The 19,488-nt window shown below is 56.7% G+C and overlaps 1 protein-coding gene across 9 annotated transcripts in view; it reads left to right on the top strand.

The window, feature by feature from the left end:
• SLC39A11 (solute carrier family 39 member 11) overlaps positions 1-10,733 on the top strand; it is a 299,781-nt gene extending 289,048 nt beyond the window's left edge. For all 9 annotated transcript variants that reach the window (XM_016143613.2, XM_036223070.1, XM_016143617.2 and 6 more), the window contains 3 exons: positions 5,717-5,815; positions 8,060-8,218; positions 9,026-10,733. In XM_016143613.2, the coding sequence (XP_015999099.1) occupies positions 5,717-5,815; positions 8,060-8,218; positions 9,026-9,104 (337 nt within the window). In that variant the 3' untranslated portion in view covers positions 9,105-10,733. The remainder of the gene's footprint in view (positions 1-5,716; positions 5,816-8,059; positions 8,219-9,025) is intronic.
• Positions 10,734-19,488: the final 8,755 nt, after the last annotated feature.

The following is a 19,488-nucleotide window of genomic DNA, read 5'->3' as shown; positions in this document are numbered from 1 at the left end:
TCGCATCCTCTCCGAAGACATCACGGGCCTTTGCTTCCTACCTAAACACTGAAGGTATTGAGCCAGGGACCCCCAGGGACCTTGCAGGCCCAGTGAGTGTTGCCTGACTTTTAACTCTGGGGGCGGAGCTGGGGGAGGAGGAAGGAGGGGAGAAGCCAGCCCCCAGGGGAATAGGGTCCTGCCTCCGGGTGCCTCCAGGCTTCAAAGGAAAAGCAGGAGCATGTGCACCATTGCCCATCCCTTGGGATTAGCGGTGTCCTCTGGGCAGGACAGCGAGGCCCTTCCCGACCAGCGGCCTGGAAGGAACACTGTGTCTGAGAGGAACAGGGAAGGCAGCCCCGGGCTCCCCGCTTTGGGCCTTGCATCCGGGTGGAGAGCGGGCACCGTTCTCTCCGCCTGCACCTCCTCGGCCCTCCCGATGGCTCCCGTCCCCATCATCGGCCGGGGCCGGTGTTCAAGAGCGAGCCCAGCGCCTTCCCTCTCCTGCCCAGGCCCCCCCCCCTGGGTTTTCCCAGCTGTGTCCTGGCCCTGACCAGCCTCAAATGCCCCCACTTATGTCCCCACTCCAGACAGAGAGCCACCTGTCTGCCTCTGTCACCGTAGGGAGGCCACCTCCCCTGCCCCTGCCTTGCTCGGCCAGCTCGGGCCTGGGCTGGAGACGAGAGCCCCGCACGGGCTGACCTGGCCCCCATGGGGCTGGTGAGGGTTGGCAGGAGGTACACCCGATGGGTCCGGGCGTGGTTGAAACTTGCGTCGGACCATCAGGAGTGCTGGGTAGCGGCCTCCTGAAAAGGCATGTGCTCAGCTCCCAGGACCGCGTGAACATCCTCTGTGGCAGACCAGAATTCCGACGCAGGCCCGCCTCTGCCATCCGCCAGATTTCTGGGTGCCGCCGAGGATGACCAGCTCATCCAGGTGGCCCGAGACCTTCCCGGCTTCAGCACCGCATGTCCGGTGTCCCAGGAGACCTGTCCATGCCAGGCAAACCAGGGCGGTTGGGCTCCCCAGTTCCCGTCATGCAACTCAAGCTGCATCCGGGGCGTTCCCACCCCTTCGCTTACTTGCCTCACTGCTGAGGAGAGAACTCGGAGGTTAGAGAGACCATCGCTTCTCATCTCATCCTCGAGCCGGAGGAGGAGCGCGAGGTTCGGTCCTCTTCCTTCTTGCCTTTCTCTCTTCCAGTATGGCCTTAAAAAAAAAAAAAAAAGTGAACTTAAAAACAGCCCCAACTTCCCCTAATGCTGGACCGGGTCGCCCCTTCCTAGCCAGTTCAGATTCTTCAGGGAGAGGAGAAGCCTGAATGCTCCAAGCCGGAAACCCAGCTCCTCCCCAGAGGCCGCCCTCCCGGGCAGACCCTGGGCGCACCTTCCCCAGAGAGGCCGCTCAGGGCTGCTCTCGTGCCAGCAGGTGCAGCCGAGAGGCCAGGAGGCACCTGTCCCTCACCCCGGTGCCCCGCCCCCACCCTCCAGCCCCCCACTCGCCTTCTCCCCTCCTCTGCCCCTTCCCTCCCCGTGGGTAGCCTTTCCCTGCCCTTTCCACGAGGTCCCCTCCCTTGTTACTCCCAGTCGGGTCTGGGGGACAGGTCGCCGGGGGGCTTGATTCGACCAAAGGGGCAGAGATGCCACCAGCGGACAGCCTGTGGCTTCTGTTCTCAAAGAGCCCTTCGTTCCCACCTCCCTCTTGGCACGAATTTGCTTCAGTGCAGACCGGGGGGCGATGGGGCCTTTGGGGAAGAGCAAGACAGGACACAGCGGCTTCACTGTGTTCCGAAGGGCAAGGCTTCGGGTGTCACCCCGGCTTCGGAATCCCACTCTCAGTCTTCAGAGCCTCTCGTTGGGGGTGGCCCAGCAAGCCCCACTGCCTTGGGGTGCTGGTGGAGAGCACCCATTGGAGTGGAGGCCGCGGGGGAGAGCAGGACGGAGCAAGCGTGTCTGGGGCTCCCCCACGACCTGGAGCCCCTGGCACAAGGGGCTTTTCCCTCTTCTGCAGCGTCTGGTCCCTGCAGCCACTCCAGGGCCCCGCTGCTCCTCAGTCAGCTCCGAGCTTGCACCGTGGAGGGGCTGGCCCACCGACTTTATTGAGACTCCTGTCTCCCCAGTGACCCTCGCTCTGAGGCCCCTGCCTTCTCTTTCCAGGATCCCCTCTAGGGCATCTCAGTTCAGGCTTTGTGCCCAGGGGCGTCCAGTCTGAGGCCACCTGATGCGTCTGAGTGGCCGCTGGTGTCCTCGGCGCCCTGCTGGGGGGTGCGCTGCGATGGCCCCCGGCCGTCGGAACAGCAGGGCTCCCGAGTCGGAGGCAGGTGCAGCCCCCGCCCTCCCCCTCTGACGGCGCCTTCGATCCGTGGTTCTCAGCTCCACCAGCACATTCTTAAAACAGTCGCTCAGAATCCCCCAGGGCGGGGCCAGCCCTGGCGTTTGCCAGAGCTCCCTGGCGACTGGCGTGTGTAGCCAGGGCTGAGAGCGCCGGGTTTAAATCGTGGTCGGTGGCTGATGCCAGGGGGAGGGGGAGTGGAGGGCATGGAGGGGACGGAGCGCCCTTCCATCGAGTCACCCCCGCCCAGCTGACGTCCCACAGATGCACGGTGTACAGCGGAGCAAGGGAACGGGCTGGCGTGTGTGGGGTGGGGCTCTGTGTCCGTCGGGGCGGGGGGGTACTGTTTAGCGGAGAGCCACGTTAAGAAGGGATGTACGTGAACACGGGAAGAGCAGAGAAGCTGTGGTCCAGCCCTCGCTGCAGGAGGAAGGAGCCCAGGCGCACTCAGGAGAGATTCCGCAGGCACCCGGCGAGGCGGCACCCCGCGGAGCGGCCGGGCAGGATCCCAAGGGCGGGGCGCCTGGCAGCCCGGTGCCAGCGCCGGGGCAGGGCAGAGGTAACTGGGCTTGCCACGGCTAGAAGAATGGGGTTTCTGTGCTGCTTATCAGGACGGCGCCTCCTGGACAGGATGTGGCGAGGCTTCCACAGCCCGCCTAGCGGATGGCTGTGGGCGGCTCGGCATCCCGGCGAGGACTTTGGCCAGGGGGCCCCACCTTGACTTGCTGGTGGCATTGGGCTGGCAACTATCCGTGCTCAGGCCGGGCATAAGTCATGTGCCTCCCTATGAACGTGAGGGCAGGCGATGGCCATGGCCAGCCGGCCAGCCACAAAGTACTGTTCCCACCTCTGACAAGGGCCTCGAGACCTGGTCGGATGCCTTGGCCTTGCTCATCGTAAGACCCTCATTAGGTCTTTAGTCCCAGCTCATCAGACCTTTCTATAGCCACCGAGGTATTAGGGCAGAGGTCAGCAAACTACAGCCTGTGGGCCTAATCTGGCCCACCGCCTGTTTTTGTAAATAAAGTTTTATTGGAACACTTATTTATTTACATGGTGGCTGCTCTCCCAGTACAATGACAGAGCCGAATGGTTGCAACAGAGACCCAGTGGCCCTCTAAGCCTAAGATATTTGCGATCTGGCCCTGTGTGGTGCCCCGGGGATCAGGGGATGGTGGCAGAGTGTGTCTGAGCTGCCTCCCCTCTAAGGAGTGGAAGGAGGGAGCTGTTTTATAACGCGGATGGGGATCGGGGTGAACCCACGGGAGAGGTCAGCAGGCGGCGATGCAGCCAGGGGCCCTTTGCGGTCCTGCCCTGGGCCCGGTGGCCCGGGTGTCTTCTCACCTGTCCTCCTCGTTTTACGAACGGTTGTCCCAGGTGAGCGACCTGTCATCCCTGAGACACCGGGACATTTCCTCTATTAGAGAGCGAATCACAATTTTTCAGATGCCATCACTTTGATGAGCTGATGGGTGCGTGTGGAGGGCAAATGTCGTGAAGGTTCAAGAAGGGACAGGGTGAGAGTTCATCAGGTGAGCCGTGCGCAAACCAAACGTTGGGAAGTCCCAAGGTTCTGGTGGGGTCAGCCTTTTCCTAAGAGCCTCCTTGACTGGCAGCCCCCAGATGGAGGCTTCCTCCTCCCACGTGTCGGGGGGGCCGTGCGCCCGGTATGGAGCGCGCGGGCATGAGTCGGGGGATAAAAGCAAACACAGGCTGAGGTTCAAGCCTTCACACTGAAAGAGTAAGTGCTAAGCACTGAGGATTGTCCTTGGTGTTCTTTGCTGGAGGACAGAACAGGAGGCCGTGGCCGGAGCTGGCCCAGCAGGACCGTCCAAGGCAGCAAGCGTGCCCCTGCCCGGAAGCCTCGGGTGACTGGGTGGGCAGGAAGACAGGGCGGAGCTCGCCTGCTGGTCGGTAGCCCTCCCTTGCTGCTGTCCAGAGCTGATGAGTTGGTTCCTGTTGGTAGCCAGGGAGACAGACGTGAGCAAATTGACCGGAAAGCCAAATGTCGGTGGAGCTTCCCATTTCTGTCTCTTCCATCCACAGGCTCTCGGGCCGCATGCCCAGCGTGGCCTGCCAAGTGGCACCCTCTTCTCACACCCTCGAGGTCTTCGGGGATCAGAGGGGCCCTCTGTGGGGCCACTTCCCCGTGGGCCTGTCCGTCTGGGGCAGAGTCTCGGCTGGGGAGATGCCCTAAAACTGCCCTCCGCTGGCGTTCAGACTGATCCTGTGCCCCGTTCCCCTCCCACCCCGCTTCCGCTTTCTCTGAAAGTCGACGCTCCGCTCGGTGCGCTTGCCCCGTGCGTGATGCGGGCTCCTCGTTTACGCGCGCCCTCGTCTCCCCGGGGGCCGCGCGCTGCGCTTGCCCCGTGCGTGATGCGGGCTCCTCGTTTACGCGCGCCCTCGTCTCCCCGGGGGCCGCGCGCTGCGCTTGCCCCGTGCGTGATGCGGGCTCCTCGGTTACGCGCGCCCTTGTCTCCCCGGGGGCCGCGCGCTGCGCTTGCCCCGTGCGTGATGCGGGCTCCTCGTTTACGCGCGCCCTCGTCTCCCCGGGGGCCGCGCGCTGCGCTTGCCCCCGTCTCGTTCCGTTTCTCCCTCCCTTTCACGCCAGTCCCTGGGCTGGGCGCAAAGCAGGCTCTCGCGGCTGGGCTCTGCCCTGCTGACCGGTTGGCACAGCACGGCCCCTCCGTGTCCTGCAGAGGCAGGAGAGAGGGAGGATGGCGTGAGCGCCACAGGGGCCCACGGAAGCGCAGTACCGGTGCCGGCTCTGCCCCGAGAGCCCGAGGGGAAGCCGAGCCAGGGGATCTGTGCTGCCGCCCTCGGGTTCCGCCTCAGCACTTCCCAGTCCCGTCTCTCAAGCTGCTTCTAGATTAACTGTGACACATCGGTCTCCGTGCCGTAAGGGAATGAAAACCAAAACGCACTGAGCACCTCCCATGCGCTAGGAGCCGTGTGAGCATCAGGTTGCTGGGGCGCGGCGGTCCCTCGGGGTGGGCGTCATCATCCCCAGGTCACCCTTGCCATGTTACACGTGTATGAGGACCGAGGTGCAGAGAGTTGAGTCTTTTTCGCAGAGTTGCTCCGTTGAGCGGCAGAACTAACTAACACCCAGCCAGCATGCCCTCTGCTGGGCGGTAGCACCCTGAAGACTGAGCGTCCCCAGGGCCAAGGTCATCGGCGTGAAGGGGTGGAGACCCGTGCCACCCCCTCCTTCCCTCCCTCTGTGTCCTCCCCGACACGTGTACCCTAACCTTACTCCTCCCTCCTCCCTCCACCTGTCACAGGGCTCACCTGGATCTCTGACACCGAACGACACCGTGGGCCCAGGCCGGAGCGTCCTGTCTGGGGGGTCTGGGGGGCGCCAGGCTCCAGATAACTGACTTCACGTGTCATCTTGGTCTTTCAGGAATTTAGCCATTGGGATTGGGATCCAGAACTTCCCAGAGGGCCTCGCCGTCAGCCTCCCCTTGCGAGGGGCTGGCTTCTCCACCTGGAGAGCCTTCTGGTAAGTGCCGCAGGCGTCAGCTGGCAGAAGCCAGGGTCGTGGCTGAGCTCAAGCTCAGCGCGGTCCTCTGTGCCAGCTCCTTTCTTCAAGAACAGAGTCTTCTGCCCTGGCAGCAAAGCTGGAGCTTCTAGTAGAACACCCGACAGTCTGGCTGGATCCTGCCCCCGGGGCTGGGAGGAACCTTCTCTTGACCTTCAACATAAACCAAGCCAGACGGCCATGTTCTGTATTTCAGAAGCCCTCTGCGAATAGCCATTCTAATGCTGCCTGCTTTCACTTAGGCTCCTGTTACCTTGGCCTGTCCCCAAGAGCCATCATAATAGCTCCTGTCACGGCCCTGCCCATGTGAGGGCCAGGGTCGTGTCAGTCACGTCTGGGGTGATGACCCTGGTGTTTTCAGAGTCTGTTCCTTAATTTCACCTCTGTAGGGATATAAAAGGTGAGTCCCCAGTGCTCAGAGGAAGAAACTGTGGCCCAGAGTGTAGATGACCAGCCTGAGCCGCCTGGCTCCCCGGGGTGACTCGCCTGCTGCCCCCCAGCTCTAGGATGTCTGCTAAGAGCATATAAAAGCACTGCTAATAACAACATATAAAAATGCCTTCCAATTTACGGGGCCTGCGACCTACAAGTTCTTACACGAGCTTAAATCATTTTATTTCCACTCTCTATTATCTCTTTCTCCGTTGCTGGAGTCCACGGAACAGAGGACTTGGGCGAGGACAGGGCAAGATGGCCTCAGAGGTGTCTTTTCGAGCGCAGGTTCTGTGAGCCTGAAAGCCGTGACTGCCTGTCACTTCACACCGTAGACGCGCCAGGCGATGGCGGGGGGCGGGGGCGGGCGTCGTGCACGGACGTCCACGTCCTGAGATTATATTTGTAAAAAATTGTCGCTCCAGTCTGGGCTTGACGTCGAACCCACCTTTTCCTGAAGTGACAAAGCCAAGGCCAGTCCACATGAACGAGGTGCAAGGTAGTGACCCCCTCAGAGGATTCTTTGGTGTGATATCCCCCATGTCACTCGGCTGCTCCCAGCCGGGGTGGGGGGTTGTGGGGGAGGAGCGGAGAAGTCGTCTGTCCCTCCCGCTTTGCAGATGGAAGGACTGAGCCCCAGAGGCGGTATCTCTTCCCCAAGGCCCACAGCAAGGGGCAGTGGGAAGGATGTCCGAGATGGCGTTCCGCCTTTGGCAGGTGTATTTTGCCAGCTGAGCCATGGGGTTCAGGTACCAGCTTATTTCCTGCTCTTGGAATCCTCAGTGCTCACACGGCTCTTTGTTTTAATCAGAGCCCATTTGATTTTAAGCAACAGAGACCCATTCTTACTAGCTCAAATAGAGGGTTTTTTTTTTTTTTTCTATTTTAAGGAGAACTCTCACCTTAATCCAACATGGGGGTTATGGGGACAGGACTTCAATACACACATGGCCACCACGTAGGCCACCTCTTCAGTAGAGGTCTGGGGCACAGTTCTTTCGGAAGGAGCACAGTTGTGGCCTGAACCCCCAAACACGCCAGGCACAGCTGCCCTTGAACAACGTCCCTGCCACTTCTCATCGGTGTCCTGCCCTTCGAAAGACCATGTGGGCATCAAGCGACTGGGTGGGTACGGAACCCGCGATGCCTCCGTACAAAGGGACGTTGTTCGGTCACGGAAGGAACGAAGTGCTGACACATGGTACGGCGCGGGTCCGCCTTGAAAACACCGCGCCAGGCGAAGTAGGCCAGTAAAAAGGGCCACCTGTCGTGTGATTCCGTCCCTATGAGTACTCCAGAATAGGCAAACCCGTAGAGATGAAAGGCAGGTTCGCGGTTGCCAGGGGCAGGGCCGGGGGAGGGGGAATGGGGAAGGCTGCTGAGGGGTACGCGGTTGCTTATGGGGGTGACGACACGTTCTGGGATCAGAAGGTGGCGATGCAAGTTGCTCAAGTTTACGAACATACTGAACCCCACGGAACTGCACGCACGAAGTGGGCGTGCCTCGTGGCATGTGAATGCGACCTCAATATTGCTGTTATTTTTTAAAAAAAGACCATGTAGGAGACCTAAAACTCTTTATAAACAAAAACAGGGGGCAGGGGGAGATTACGAGGCGAAGGGGGTGGTGAGAAAGAACGAGGCGCTTCCTAGTGGCCGTGCTCAGGGGCAGTGCGGGACGCACGTTCACTTCCCGGAGGCGGGTCGGCAGCCCGAGCGAGCGTGGCCAGCACCTGACGTCCCGCGCGGGGCATCTCTCTGTCCTCTCTCCAGGTACGGGCAGCTGAGCGGCATGGTGGAGCCTCTGGCCGGGCTCTTCGGGGCCTTCGCCGTGGTGCTGGCCGAGCCCATCCTGCCCTACGCTCTGGCCTTTGCCGCTGGCGCCATGGTCTACGTGGTGGTGGACGACATCATCCCCGAGGCTCAGATCAGGTGGGAGAGCTTCCCCACCCCCGCCCACCCCGAACCTGTCCCAGCCTGACCCCCCCGCCCCGCCCCCGCCGGCTCCCTCCGTATTTGCCCTTCCTTCATTTGCCCTTTTCTTTATTTCTGCCCCCTTCCCAAGACCACCCCCATCCCCTCTGCAACGGGCGCTCTCTAAAACCAAGGGGAAGCGGAGTGGCAGACAGGCAGGCGGAGACGCCGACCAGGTGGCATCCGGGGTGGCCCAGACGCCCCGCCTCTCCACCCTCCACGGAGCAGGCGATCATTTTTTGCGTATCCCCCTCCCTGCCTCCCTCCTCTAGGCTCCTCTGGGGCCGGAAGGAGGGAAGGGGTGCGCTCTGCTAGCCGCCGCTGCGTACCCCGGCTTTCGCAGCCTGGCTGCAGGCCACGTGTGGGGGCCTGGGGGCTTGCTTTGTTTCACTTTGGGTGTCACAGCAGAAGGATCGTGAGACTCGTTAACCAGGTCAGATTAAATAATATCGCCACTATTAGTCAAGCATAGATTAGGCGACCTTCGGCACGTTGCTTAACTCCCCTGTGCCTCAGTTTCCCCACCCGTAAAATGGGAGTAATACTCGTCCGGTTCTCGCGTGGTCACCCTTTGGGGATTACACGAGTTGATCGGTCTGCCTGGCACAGTGTAAGCTCCAATATACGTTACTCGTCAGTGCGATTATCGACATGAACAGCACTGGTACATTTTCCACTGGAATCGGACCTCGCGGAGGGCGGCTTCAGCTTGGGCAGTGGCCCAGAGCGCATCAGGGTCTCACTTCTCCTGTTCTTCTCTCCTAGTGGCAACGGGAAGCTGGCCTCCTGGGCCTCCATCCTGGGATTTGTGGTGATGATGTCGCTGGATGTTGGCCTGGGCTAGCGGCCGAGTGCTTCGGACCCCAGGGAGGCGGCGCAAGGGCACGGCTCTGGTTGGCTTCTGCGGGACCACGGGCCTCTTCCCTCACAGCGAAACGTTTTTACTTTCCCTTTTCATCTCGTTATCCTGATTGACTCTGATTATATGACGACTTTCACTTTTCTTTTAAGGGAGCTAGATGTTGGTTTTATTTGGAATTTCGAGGTGTCCACGGAACTGCAGAGTTTTCTTTCGGCCACTGAATGGAGTCTCTCTTCGGTGGGATCACCTGGGACGCACAGATCGGGGAAATCTCTGCTTTCCCACCTTTAGCCTCCTTTGCTAGGCTCGATGGCAACTCCGCAAGGTCGCCTACAGAAGCAAGCGACCCAGAGAGAAGTCTCCTCAACACTTTTGCCTAGTGACTCAGAGCCGGATGGTCAGGACATCTCGTCTGTGCCTCCCGATCTGTCGCCGTGGGTCAGAACGGGGGCCATCGTGCACACAGCTGCCTGCTCTCCGAGGCCCCGCGGCCCCAGAAGGAATGAGCATACCTTCCTCTGCCCGCTCGAGGGAGACTCAGTGGGACAGGGCACAGACAGAGGGAAGAGGAGCAGCGAGTCCTTCTCTCTCTCTCTCTCTCTCTCTCTCTCTCTCTCTCTCTCTCTCTCTCTTCCCCTCCCTCCCCCCGCCTGCCCCCACGGATCAAGACTTCGAAGTTAAAGAGAGTTAGGGAATTGGGACAACTGAACAAATAGCAAGGCCCCTGAGGAGAGTGTAGCTTTGATCTCTGTGGATTCCAAGAGCCAAGTGGTTTGTCATGGTTTCCAAGACCCCAAGACATTTATTTTGATAGGTGTATAGCCTTCGTTTTTCTAAGAGACTTGGGGATACCAGCAAACTGCTTGAACTCTAACCCTTTATCCACTTAAGAGAGAGAGAGAGTCACTTAAGCTAATTTAAGTGAGGGGGAGGCATTTGGCATCTGCAGTGGGTCCTTCTCCGCTGACCATTTAGTGACTCGTAACCTGACCCAGAAGTTACAAACCTTCGCTGGGGCTTGGCAAGAGAGCTTAGGATGAGAAAGAAAGCAGGGACGGGAGAAGAAGAGATGTTTTTACTTTCCCTTTCAAAGTGAATCTCACCAAGTCATCCTTGTGAAATGACCCTCAACAATGACTTGAACTAGACTAGGAGCCAATCTACTCCTTCGCACACAAGCGTCTTCCAATAGGGTTGGTATAACTCGTCTGCTTCGAGCACAGCTACGGCCGGCCGTCGTCCCCGGTCACAGGAGCACACGGGACATTGAGCGGCTCTGCTGGTAATACCAGGTATTCGGGCGTTGCGTTGTCAACTGCCTCTGAGTTTACATGTTCGATTGCTTCCAAGGGCGAATGCCCTGTTCTGTGAACGCCCTGAGACCCCAAAGGCCAACCTGCGGCTGGGCCTCTGTCTGCTCTTCTGAAGCACTGATGATCAAACTTGGAGACACATCCAGAGGTTTGCCTGAGATGATTTGTTCTGGTGGCTGGTGTATGTGTAGTTGTACATCTTTGTATGTAGTGGTTTCACATAATGCAAACTTCTTTCTGATGGACAAGACCTTATAACTGTGATTAATATCAATAAAAGGGATACTGTTGTGGATGACCTTCGCCGCGTTCGGTCCTTCTCAAAGCTGCTTCTTTCCCAGGGTCAATGACAGAGGAGCTAACTAACCTAACCTCTTCCCTACCTAACACCAGGAGAAGCAAAGGAAAGCGCTCAGGTGAGAAAGGGAAGATTCCTGGTTGCAAACTACAGCATCCAACTCCAGCTGACTTACACAAGGAAGCTAGTGCGAGTCTTATCTGGGGCTCGCGGTACCTGCAGGAGAAACAGGCTCAGAATTGGTGAGGCCCGACCCCATCTCAGAAAGAGCATGGTTTGCGTGGCAGGGCCCCCAGCGCTGGTCCCCTGATGCTGCAGCCCACCGGATGGACTCTGCTGCCCACCTGGCGCACCGCCTCCTTCTTCCTCCTCGACTTAGGTACTATTAGCCCCACTTTACTGCCGGGGAAGGTGAGTGAGGTCCAGGAAGTGTTACTTGTTGCCGATGCAGCGTTGGTTCTGCTTGGCGGGAGGATGCAGAAGTTGACTTCCCACCGTGGTCCCCAAAGCCGTCCTGGACCGTCACCCCCACCCACACCCCCACCCCCACCCCCAATAAATCAATAAATACAGGCCGGATCTGTGAACTGTTGGAAGCAAATGGGTGCCCTGGGGCTGTTCTTTTCCCCTTCCTTTTAAATTCAGGTATGTTTACGTATAACAAGGTCACAAGTCTTAAGTGTATACGGTCCCACCGGTTTTTACCTGTGCCCTCCTCCGCGGGGTGTCCCCCACGCCCCCACCCCAGCTGCACGCTGCAGGCCCCGCCAGCCTGGCCCGAAGGTGCAAGAGACGCCGCCCGGTGGGCGGGGACGGGGGCGCGGCCGGGCGCACTGGCCAGGTGAGGCCGCGCTGCCTGCGCTGGCGCACGTTCCCGGGGCGCGGCTCCGACTCGACTCGCGGGGTGACCTCGCGGCCTCGGCTCCCCCCGGGGCCCTGGCGCGGCGCCGGGGGCGGGACGCCCGGGCTTCGCACGCAACGGGGCGGGCAGGCGGCGCTGCGGGCCCCGCCCGCCTCAGACCCCGCCCGCCTCGGTCCCCTGCCTGGCCACAGCGAGCCTAGTGGTCAAAGGGACCCCTGGCTTCCACGGGCGCCCTTCTGGCTCTCTGCAAGCTGGCTGCTCCCAGCTGGTCCCTTGCCAAGGCCAGGTATGGAGGGGTTGTGAAGTTTGTACAGTTTCAGGAGCGCTCTTTGAGAAAAACTCCACAAAAGTACAAACACACAAAAAAATTAGGCACAGGGTTTTGGAAGGGCCGCCCACGAGCCAGGCCCCTGCAGTCCGGGCTGCACTGGCTTTGCGGTAAGTGCACCTCTGGCCCCCGCGCGTTTGATTGACTCTGCCTGAGCTCAGGGCCCGGGGCCCACGAGCGGGGGCTGGGGATTTAGAGGCTTCTCTGAGGCCTCACCAGGTCTTCGCAGCAGACTCGCTGTCCAGCCACGGTCCTGCCAGCCCAGCCCTGCAGCCGTGACCAGGGGTGCCTGTGCGCTTGTCCACAGAAGCTATACAAGGAGAGAGAGGGAGAGGGAGAGAGTGAGAGAGAGGAGAGAGAGAGAGAGAGCACGTGCGTGAGAAAGAGAGCTGTCAGAGCTGTCACTGAGACCCCCCCCCCCCCGCAGCTTCTGATGGCGCCTCTCAGCCTCAGGACCCTCCCGCATCCTTAGCACGCTAGGCTTCTGCCCGCTGTTCCAAGACATTGGCCGGATGAAAGGCATATGATTCTTCCCTCGAAGAAGAGTGTGGGATCCCTGTGCCCCTGCACCCCAGATTAAAAGATCGGATTAGAAACCGTGCGGCATCTTTTCTGATATAATCCCCACTCTCCCGCAAAGGGCGAGCCATGAAGTTAGGAAGCTCTCACTGGTCTGTCTGTCCGTCGAGCAGAAGCAGATATAGCTCTCGCTCGTTTGGAGTTGGTAGGCACTCAGCCCTGGGGTCTCAGGCCTGGCTAGCAAGAGCCACAACTGCTAAGTCCAAGATGCATCAGGGAAAAATCGAAATGTAGAACAAGCTTGGAGGGGAAGCATGCAAAGAGCGGAGAGGCCGGGAGCCAAAGTTCGGCTCTGCTTTCTAGGGATCTTAGAGCTGTGCCCCCTTCGCTGACCTTCGCCCTTCAGGGTGAGGGTTCAGTGCGCACTTGGGTCTGCAGCCAACCTCGGTCACCCCTAACTCCAGTGTGTGCCCCATGGGGAAGAACAACGACCGGATGTAAGATTAGCACTTAAGCGCAGACCTCACGGTCTCTCCTCAGTAGGAATCTGCCCCCTGTCTGCTTTTTCTGTGAAACTGCTGATTGAGCCCGGTGCGTGAAACGATGGAAAAGTAAGTTTTTCCATTTCTTAACAAGACTGTTATACAAGTTAAAAAAGGAAAAGCCCACTGTTAAGTAATGGCTCATGAACCTGTAGACTTCTCCCCTGTGGAGGAGACTGGCCACGTTTGGGGACTTGGTGAGAGATGCTCATGGATAGTTGTGTGCCTACTGCAAATCGAGTGGCTTAAAGCAGCACGCTTTCCTGTTTCCGTGTCTGTGGCTCGGGAGTGTGGACGTGGTTTTAGCTGGGTTCTCCGCTCGGGGTCTCACGAACTCAAGGCTGCAATCAAGTTGCTGGCTGGGCTGTGTTCTCATCCAGAGGCTCGATGGGGAAGAACCGCTTCCCAGGGCATTCGGGGGGTTGGTGGAATTTGGTTCCCAGCAGTGGCGGGTCTGGGGCCCCGGCATCTTGCTGACTGTCGGCTGGAGGCTTTCCTTAGTCCCGGGGGGCTTCCTGCTGCTCCTAGAGGCTGCCCACTGTTCCTGAGCACTGAGACTTTCCCAGCGTGGCTGCTTGCTTCAACAGCCCAGCCTCCGGGGGAGTTTGCTAGCAAGAGACAGCGACTTATAGAACGTAACCTAGTCCCGGGACCGACGGCGCATCCCCCGCTGCATTCTTCTCTCGGCTCATAAACCCAGGCCACACAGTCGATGCCCTAGTTCACGGTCATCCGTTTCATCCATCGGGACAAGCACGACACCGCAAACTACACGTAGGCACGGCACGATTTTGTCCTCTGTCTTTTGCGCGGCTGCTTCAGAGTGTTGCGGTAGAAGGACCGGAGAGGACACTGGCTTCAAGGACATTGACCTAGAGAGGTGCGCTGTGCTCTCCGGGGCCTGAGGAGTCCTGGTCTTTCTGCTCTTCTCTTCCCTGAGGGGGTTCCCGGGGGCCGATCCCCCCAGAACTGTGGGTCAGGGCTGTGGCCAACTCTTGGCTTCTTTACCTGACCAGTGTTAAAACGGGAGGTGCTAAGAGCTTGGGGAGCAGGATCTGTTCCCCCCCCCCGCCCCTCACACACCTCCTCATCTTCTCTCATTAGCACAGCAGAGCTGATAGAAATGTTTTGGATTCGAGTTACTGTTTCCACGTAGACACCCACTGGGATGTAGCAGAGATGCCTTAATTTCAGCCGCTGCCTTTAGGTTAGTCTAGGAACAGTTACAAAGCAACTTCCGACATGACAGTTTCCGTGGCGGTGGCTGTGTCTCAGCCATCGGCTGTATTGTGCAGGCAAAAGGAAAGGAAAGGAGACCCAGGGACAGTAACCAAAAAAAAAAAAAGACAGAGTCCACTACAAGATCTGTAAGGGTGTATAACACTAGAGGTCTCCCAAGGATTTTTTTATACACCAATATGTCCAAAAGTTGTATAAAAGACTTGTATAATAAAAGCAAAATCTTGTCGGTCAAAATTGAGCCTTAGCTTTCTTGCTGTGAAACCCAAACTTTAGCGCGAGGAAGACGTTTCAGGTCACGGATGGAGATTAGATGAGACGATGCTCTGGAAAGTGGAAAGTTTCATGAACCCATATCGTCTTCCTTCCTAACAGCCATTTCCTTACTCAATCAGTTATGCCTGTTTGAGAAGCCGAGTGATGTGTGTGTGTGTGTGGGGGGGGGGGTGTTTGTTTAATGTAGAACTCTCGGCAAATGCAAAATTCTTGGCAAGCCAATCAGGTTGTCAGGTGCTGAAAGGTAAAATCCTCTTTCTCCAAACCGTAAAAACCCATGCGGGTTTCCCACCAGCACCCTCACAGCCCCACCGGGCAGAATGCCACCCGTCTTAGCACTCAGTGGGTCCCGGCACCAAACACCATGGCAGCCTCTGGCTGGACAACACAGCCACCAAGGTCGAAGGGAAGGGCAGGTTTAGATCTGTTCCTTGGTGGGCTCTGTCATTCCGAACATTCATCTTCCGGCCGTGAAAGACAGGATTGCAACGGGTGGAAGGTTTAGCCTCATTTTAAGGTTCGGTTGGGGTAGAAGGGGCAGCTAAGGGAGAAGGGGGGGAGGGCAGTTAGCGGGGCCGCAGGCTGGCTCCGTGAGCTGCACGGCCAAGCAACGTGGCTTTGGGGGAAAAGGCAGGATTAGCTCTTGGAATTCGCAGCACTACCCGTGTGTGTCTGTGTGAGAGATGACAATGCTGATAGCATGGCAGGCTGTGATCAGCCTTGGCAGGAGCGCGCCAGGCAGGGCTTTGCGGTTTGGAAAAGTGCGGCACACAAGCAGGGCACAAGGCTTCTTGGGAAACACGCCTCTCTCTGCCCAGCGTTGCTGCCACCGCCACCCACGCCCAGGTTCCTCCCATCGTGAGCTCAGCTTCCGTCTCCCTCCTTTTGCTGGTCAAGGAGGCTGGTCCCACCTGTTTGGCCCCTGGAGATGTCACCTGGAGATGCCCTACCTTCTGCTGGGTCATCGTCTTCCTGGGTAGACCACATTCCGTGAGTCGGTCAGCAGGATTCTTGATTTAGATTCTCTTGGCAGGTATTAAGAGGCGTCGTGCCAGCCCCGGGTGTTCGATGCTTAAATCGGTTGACAAGGAGGTTAAGATCTTGCCAATCAGAAGAAGAGATGGCACCTATGCGATCTTGGGGATGCGACTGTTACGATTCAGGTCTCGGACTGGTTGTTTTTGATGTCACCTCTCTAATCGCCAAGACCGAAAATAGCAAGAGGAAAAGACTCAGTGGAGAATATTAGCTCAAGCAACGTACCAATTAAAAATGGAAATGCTGCTCGCTCAGACATCCTACAAAAATAATAACGATGCCCTTCAGGCTATTGGGAATGTTTTACGTAGACAGACCAGATGATTAAAAGTGAGTTTTGCCAGCCAATCTGCCCTTCCTTCTGATGCTCTTCTTTTAAATAATCCTTACAGCTTTGATCCAAACATATCCCAAGTTTAGAAAATGCCTTCGGTCCAACTCATCTCTACCATGTGACATAAATCTGGTACCACAATGGAAGTATTTGGGAAAGAAATGTCACTAGATGCTGCTCTGGAATTCTACCAAGAATGGTGAGTGGTTTATTGTCTGACACCGACAGGAACTTGCTTACCTTTTTACTGTCTGGCTAAAAAAAAAAAAAAAAAATTAAGACAAAATCTATTTTAGCCACTACAGTTATTTAAAAGCAGAGCCAGATCTGATCACGTGCTTTACGACGCAAACACGAGTTCTTACGTTGGCAGGTTTATGCTCTGCTCTGTTTTGATCTTTAGAATGTGTTTTAGTTCCACTTTTTATTATGGAGGATTTGGAACCTCCATGCAAGTAAACGGAATGATGTCATGCACCCATGCCCCAATCCTGACAGCCACAAATCCCCTGCCGGTCCGGTCCCCTTCAGTTTCGTCTTCCTAGTTAAATTTTGAAGGAAAAAAAAAAAAAATCATGTCATTTTATTCATAAGTAGGTCAGTATAGAGCTCAAAAAGGGAGAGGATTTCTTTTTTACATGACCCCAGTATCGTTATCACACCAAAAAAAAAAATAAGTGACGTTATTTGATTTGCTTCAACTATTACATAAACCTTAGTGACTCCCTTCAAGTTGAGCCTTTGGCCGAAAACAATACGATTTTACCTAATATTATTCTGCTCAAATATCTTGTATTCCTAAGGGAATTCGTGCTTTTCTCAAAGCTCGTGAGCTCATTTCAGTCCCACGAATGGGCCTGTGGGGTAAGCACAGGGAAAGAGATTCTGGGAGCGTGGCTGACTCAGCACGGATCATCACTCTGAAGTTGCCTTGCACACCCCTGGCCTCGGCAGAGGGTGCCAATGATCCCACCCCAGGGGGACAGCAGATCTGAACACACCTGTCTGCCCTGTCCCCTCCCTCTGTGTTGCGTGCTGGGCTTGACCTAGGCGTCTCCAGAGGAAAACGCTTGTGTATTTCTGTCTGGGTGACGGGCGGTCGTATCACTGGAGGGTGGGAAGGGACAGGGGTGACCGGATGGGACAGGACCTCCAGGAAGGGTTCGCTTGGCAGCGTCGATAGGCTACTTACTTCCAGGTTCTCTTCAGGCACAAAATCCCCAAACTTCTGTAGAGCCCGCACCTCGCTGGCTGCAAAGGATGGCATCACACCTTTCCGGCAGGCGTTGCATTTGTAGGGCATCTCATGTGGGAATTCCGACTTCCATCCTCCCTCTTCCCAGGAGGGCTTCTGTCCTTTACGTGGCTGACCGTGTGAGCCAGAGGCGTGCACTGCACACGTGCCTACCGTGTTTGGGGGAGGGGCAGCCAGAAGAGCCCTCTGCCAACATGGGAAAATGAGTTTTCTTAGAGCAGCTCTCTCAGGGCTGGTTTTAAGAAAGGATGTGTCAGAGTTTCAGGGGCACCTTCTCTGGCCCTCGTTGGCTTTTGGGAATGAGAGCCCAGTGCCCCCCCTTACCTGGGTCCCCGCCCCGGGCTCTTAGAAGGTTGACTGACACTTTGCGTGTCACTTAGAGCTGCCTGCTGGAAGCCTGGGGCTCTGCTGGAGAATGTGGATCATAACTTGCATTGTGTGCATCAAGGGCCCTGACAAGTGCTGATGGATTTGGCTTCCTTGCCGATCCCGAACTCTGGGTGGGGACAAAGAGGAGCATTGTTTGGCAGGGCAGGCCTCGGCCTGTGAACCCACTCATTTGCCTGACGGTGGAGACAGGTGTATCACACACTCGGCATGCCCGAGTGAGGCCGGGTGATTAAGATCTTGGCTCCGTTCCTCAGGGCCAGGCTTAGAGAGGCAGATGTGTCGAGAGGAGCGGCCACGGTCACTGTCCTTTCCCTGGAATCTGGCCCCTGACCTTTCTCAGCTTGCTCTTCCAAGCTCTGCTCCTAAAAGCAGCATCCTGTTAGAGGTGGGAAACCTGATCCTGTCTTGACTTCTTACCCGTGTTATCTTGGGGAAGGGAGGGCACTGAGCATCCTTCTTGGGAAAGGCATATTTGGACATCATTGAGTGGAGGCTAAAAGAGTCCCCCCGCCCCCGCCGGCCATGCTGCACATCGGCACCCCAGAGGGACCATCTCATGTCTCCCGAAAGACTCTTCCAGCCGGACACCCCTCCCCCCGCCCTGAACCAGGGGCAACGCATGGGCAGGTATTTTCCTTGGACCGCCTGGTTGTTGCCATAAGTGCTCCCCAAACCATTTTCATCGTTTTTTTTTTTTAATTACAATTCTATTTTTATTAAGTACCAGATAAATGAAGTCGCATACATCGGACAGCCTGATAACACTTTTCAGAGGAAGGCGGTCACGCTTCGGCCTCCTCCTCCTCACCTGTGAACCTGCCCCCGCAAGCACCTCTTTTACGTCCAAGTCAGATTTTTTTTTTTTTTTTGATATTGGCTTCCGATTTCCCGATAACCTTATTTTGGTTTTTAGACATTATCTATTGACTGCTTCCCCTGAAACGTGAAAGTTTCCTTAGCCTTACATTTGGCTTCAGTCAAGGAAAGCCTGCCGACAGTGACTTGACCAAATGAGGGTCTGTTTCCGTCACGTGACTTACAATGCGGTAGAGGCCCAGTCCGGGGGCACAGATGGCTCCATGGTGTCGTTGGGAACCCTGCCGCCTCCTCCTTTCCACACTGTCTGTACCTTTCCGCTCAGCACGTACCTGCCTTACAACCACGCTTCCCTTTTTCCTAGATAAAATGACCCAGATTTTATACAAAGCCGCAATATGCCTAGTATGGCGGACAAAGGTGTCTACGTGCTAATCCCCAGAACCTGTGAATATCTGATGTTACAGCACTAAGGGACCTCAAGGTTGTAGGTGGGATTAAGGTGGCTAATCATTTGACCCTGAGATGGGGAGATTATCCCAGATTATCCCCATGGGCCCAGTGTAATCACAAGGGAAAGGAAGGAAGAGAAGGTGAGCAGAGTGGCGTGATATGCAAAAGACCCCCCTGGCCCTCGCGGGCTTTCAAAATGGAAGGGTCCACGAGCCAAGTAGGAAGAGGCGAGACAATAAATTCTCCCCCGCAGTCTGCAGAAGGAACTCAGACCTGCCGAGGCCCCGTTCCCTTCTTACCTCTCACACTAGACTGTCCGACACTCTTCAGGTTTCTGGTCCTTCGTATGTGGGATCTTTCCCTCTTTCTTCCCTGTTTACCTCCCTCCTTGGAAGGTCTTTTTTTTTTTTTTTTTTTTTTTTTATTAAACTCATAACAAGCTGAAATTTTATGGTACAGGCTATTGACATGGGTATGTTTTTGTTCTTTGTACTTGGACCTTGGTAGCCCCTTTCAACCTAGAAACTCAGGTCCAGTATTTCTGTATTTCACAATTTCCTCCCCTCCTTTTTTTCTGTTTCTCTCTTGGAATTTTCATTTGTTGGAACTCGTCTCTCAATGCTCTTTCTTGACATTCTCCTTGTATTTACCATGCCTTTTTCCGTCTCGTGGCTCTCTTAACATTATGTTCCAATTCTACTAC

Source organism: Rousettus aegyptiacus, unplaced genomic scaffold (assembly GCF_014176215.1).
Source record: "Rousettus aegyptiacus isolate mRouAeg1 unplaced genomic scaffold, mRouAeg1.p scaffold_m13_p_6, whole genome shotgun sequence".
Lineage (NCBI taxonomy): Eukaryota > Metazoa > Chordata > Mammalia > Chiroptera > Pteropodidae > Rousettus > Rousettus aegyptiacus.
The sequence above is the reverse complement of the archived record's forward strand: the minus strand, read 5'-3'. Positions and strand labels throughout refer to the sequence as shown.